The sequence below is a fragment of the Triticum dicoccoides genome, chromosome 1B (assembly GCF_002162155.2).
Source record: "Triticum dicoccoides isolate Atlit2015 ecotype Zavitan chromosome 1B, WEW_v2.0, whole genome shotgun sequence".
Taxonomy (NCBI): domain Eukaryota; kingdom Viridiplantae; phylum Streptophyta; class Magnoliopsida; order Poales; family Poaceae; genus Triticum; species Triticum dicoccoides.
Genome location: NC_041381.1, coordinates 668,443,215 through 668,447,548, shown reverse-complemented (window position 1 = coordinate 668,447,548; position 4,334 = coordinate 668,443,215). Strand labels below are relative to the sequence as shown.

Sequence of the window (4,334 nt, the reverse complement as noted above, 5' to 3'; positions counted from 1 at the left end):
ACTGTCGAACCAAAAACTGGCGCGGTCCCCGCCTCCGAGTGCCACCCGCGTCGCCGCCGCAAAAATGTTGTTGCCGCCGGCCTCCTCCCCTGCTCGCCGGAGCTCGACCGCCCTGCCCCAAGTAAATTGCATAAAACCATCACTTTGAGGACTAGGTTTGCGAAAAACACTAGGATACAGTTCTCTCTGCAGAAAACATCACATCTTACGCAATTGTTTTGCAGAATTCACTGAACGGCGGATTTGGCTCGGTTAAGCACGCTTATGACAAATGGGCCCCGTTTTTTGCTGACGTGGCTTAACGTTTTCTCAAAAAAAGCGGTAGATGGGTCAAAAAGCAAAAACAGCCCCAACATTGTTTTCCCATACCGCATAGACCCTTCCCCCGTGTCTCCCTGGACTTCGCCGGCCTCGCTCCCGCAGCCGCCCGAGGAGAGGATCCCGCCGCTGCCGCAAGTAGTAGCTCGCCGGAGCAGACGAAGCCAACGAACTGCGGAGGAGGGCGCACCATGGTCCAGTTCTTGGACTTGTCGAACACCCACAATGCGTGCCCGCCGCAGCGTTCCTTGAACTCAATGGCGCATGTCGCCACCACGCGCCCGCCGCTGCCGCCGCTCGACTGCGCACGCTGTGCCGGCCTTGAGACCAGGCGGCTAAGGGCCCGCCTCGAGCCAGCCCTGGCGCTCCACGCTCCACTCCCCCACGGCGGTGCCGCCCTCGATGCTCAAGACGCGGCCGCGCGCCACCACGTGAGCCGCCAACGTCGATGCGCACACTTGCTCCAGGCGCCGCCACCTCCGGCGAGGGATGCCGCGTTGTCGCCCCGATTTGGCCCCCAACGCCGCCACCTTGTCCGGATTCGGCGAGGGATGACACGCCGTGGCCTCAATTTGGACTCCCGCGTGAGGAGACGCCCAGCTCGGGCTGCCGGATCCAGCGAGGGATGTCGCGTCGCGACCCCGATTTGGCCTCCAGCGCGAGGAGCCGCCCAACGCCGGCTGCCGGATCCGGTGAGGGGTGCCGCCCCTCCCCCGATTTGGCCTGCTGCGCGAGGAGGCGCCCGTCACCAGCTGCGTTGACCGCCCCAACCAGTTGCGATGCATGTGGGCTGATTGCTTTTTTCCTTTTTGATTTAGGGGTGTCTATGTAAAATCTATAGACTAGTTTGTAAAATTATATTAAAATTGACTTGGCACGAAATGTTACACCACGTAGGCAAAAAAGGGCCCCATCTGTCATAAACGTGCTTAACCGAGCCAAATCCGCCGTTCAGTGGGTTTTGCAAAACAATTACGCAAGATGTGATGTTTTCTGCAGAGAAACTGTATCCTAGTGTTTTTCGCAAACCTAGCCCTCAAAGTGGTCGTTTTATGCAATTTACTCCCCTGCCTCACTCAGTTCTCGAGGAAGAAGAAGACTAGAGGAAGGAGATGGACACAAGTAGCTTTGCCCAGCGCACGTACGCCGCCGGCCGCACAAACGGCCGCTTGTATTTCCGAACTCAGCCCGCAGACTACAACGAGTACACAGAGGGCATTTTATACCCCAAGCTACACACATCAGGCTAGCTACCACACGCAAGCACGCATGCATCCACCGCAGCCAGAGCTAACTACATGCACGTCAGGATGTAGGTGGCGATGGGTCCCATTAGTCCCACATATGCCATCCACCAAAAAAACATTATGTGGCATTCGTGGACACCCAGAAAAATTAAATGGCGCAAGTGGATAGCCCAGAAAAGCCCATCGAGCCAGCGGCAGTCCACAACCCCCCTTCGCGTCCTTCCCAGTCACGTCATGCCCTAGGCTAGGGCGCCGTCGCCGCCATCTCCACCGCACCAGTGGTGCGGCACCACCTCCCGCTTCCAATCCCATGGAGCCGCCGTCGCCGTCGTGTTTCTCGAAGAGGCCGTCGTCCAAGGACATCGCCGGCGACCGAGCCAAGCCTTGCGAGGATGGCTCCTCTGCTCTCTCCCCTATCCTGCCGACGCCCTCTTCAGCTCCTGCTCCTCCGCCGCCGTCAAAGGGGATAGCCAGGGACCAAGCCGAGCCCTGCGTGGCTGCTCCCTCCCCGATCCCGGTGATGGCCTCTTCGGCCCCTGCTCCCCCGCCTCCTCCTATTCTACCCCAAGGTATGCAAAATCCCCCCTCCTCCTATTCTACCCCAAGGGGCCAGGCATGTCTTCTTCAATTGCTTGATGTGAATCAGCTACACTAGTTGTGATCCATGTTTTGTTGTGCATCAGCTATACTGAATGTGAGTAGCCTGTTAGATATTACTATTATGTGTGGATGTGAGTAGCTTGCTGAATCTATAGACGATGAGCTTCTCTGCAATTTATTGCGAATCCGCCGTCCGGCATTTGTTAGGTACTTGAGATAGTACTTGGTCCACTCCCTTGTGTCCGCAACTTTGTTAATTGATATATTGTTATGAACTGTAAATTAATATCCACATGCCAGTTTGATACGTATTACAACTTGTTTAGAATTCAAAGAGATGTTTTTACAGGTGCAATGCTCTTGCAACTAGTTTCGTACGAATCTCTTGCTCTCGTGGTCAGAATTAGAATCTCTCTATATATCAGAGGAACAACACAATTAAAGACTATTTAGTGGTACTTAGTTAAGATCGAAGGACCAAAAGATCCTAGTATAGATGCAGACAGTGCCAAGCTATGCACTACTCTAATTTGGCTGTGTAGTGATGAGTGGGCAATGCAAACACGACTATACGCGTACTACTCCAGGTGACGAATTAGATGGTTCTTGGTTATCTTTGCCCAATACCACTGACAATCTTCTAGTAGATTAGCGTTCATTACTTATTGATGTCCATATATTTCTGGATTATGGGGACCAAGGCAGGGGGGTGTGGTGGTCATTGACTTTATCAAGAGTGTACAGGCAAGTACATTACAGGGTATTTCCATATAGCATGCGGCGATCTTTTGATGATTTCAATGAAAGCTTCCTCACGCTGCCGCAGGTATCCCGTTGCATGTTTTTGCAGAACAATCAATGCATGAACCAAGAAATTATTTGGAGTAGGTAGAATGGTCTATAAAAAGGAATTAGTCAGAGGAGCAGCTAGCAAAAAGTCGTTGTGATTCGTACGAAACTAGTTGCAAGAGCATTGCACCTGTAAAAACATCCCTCTGAATTCTAAACAAGTTGTACAATACGTATCACACTGGCATGTCAATATTAATTGTAATCGTTCTTCTATTTCCAGATATTAATTGTAAAAATATCAAAGTATATCTTGCTCTGGCGGTCAGAATTAGAATATCGCTATAGGAGTTCGGTGTATGCTAAATTTGTATGTTAATGGTGAAATCTTGTATTGTGTCTGAAGAAAGCAAATAGAACAATTCTACGGTTGCGTCCATTTGTTCTGATTGCTAGTTAAATTTAGCATTCATTGGACATTCAATGCAGATTTGATGGAAGTTACCATGGGTGATGTACGACCAAATGGTGTTGACGATCGACAAGCAAGCTGAAAAGTGGGAAGCCATGGAGCAGGAACAACATGTGTGGAATGCTATCGATGAGGAACGGAAGTAAGTATCTGGCCCTCATGTGTTTCCCCGTGACATTACTTGTATTCTTTGATTTTTTTTGACCCCCTGTGTTTGCGTTACAGATTAGAAAGGCAGAAGGAAAAACGAAGGCATAAGGAGAGAAAGAAAAGCCTGGAAGAGAAGAGGAAAGAGAAGAGAGAAGAGAAGAGGAAGAAGCTAGAGAAGAAGAGGAAAAACCAGGAGGAGGAGGAGTTGCAGGGGAAGATGAAACATGCTCGTTCAATGAACTGTTCTGAATTTGTTCAAGGAGCTACAACAGAGGGGCTACAGGTCATTTTTCTTGCCAGATTTCTCTATTAAACCTCACTCTATACCACAAATCTGCTTTTATACCTTCTTGAAATTGATATCATGTTTTGAACTTTCTGTGTTTCGTTATCTAGAGACGAGATTCTCCACCTATGACACATAGTCAAAGAGCGACAAGACACCATTGGTAAGGTCACCGGTGGCGAGCACGTGGAGATCTTCCCTTGGTCTTCTAGCAAGAGTTGCAGCCTCAAAAAGGGGCAGGTCTCCCTCAACGAGGATTGCAAGTTCCCCATTGGAGGAGAGGGCAAATTCGTCCGCGAGATCACCATCTATCTTAGGATCCCCTTCTCCAGTGACTACTCCATTTGGAGGCTCAAAAATTAATCATCCACATGGTGAGTTGGCTTTGTTTTTTCTCTTTTGTAATTACACTTGTATGTAGTTACAAGTTTAAAATGTTCTTGTGAGTTGACATTTTATTTGCTTGCCAATT

General features: G+C 49.8%; 1 protein-coding gene across 1 annotated transcript; it reads left to right on the top strand.

Annotated features, from left to right (window-relative positions):
- Positions 1–1,806: 1,806 nt before the first annotated feature.
- Positions 1,807–3,469, top strand: LOC119350867 (vegetative cell wall protein gp1-like; the record flags this gene model as incomplete). The annotated part of the gene is made up of 2 exons (XM_037618494.1): positions 1,807–2,134; positions 3,444–3,469. Coding segments are annotated over exons 1-2 (285 nt in total), but the record flags the coding sequence as incomplete, so codon positions are not given.
- Positions 3,470–4,334: the final 865 nt, after the last annotated feature.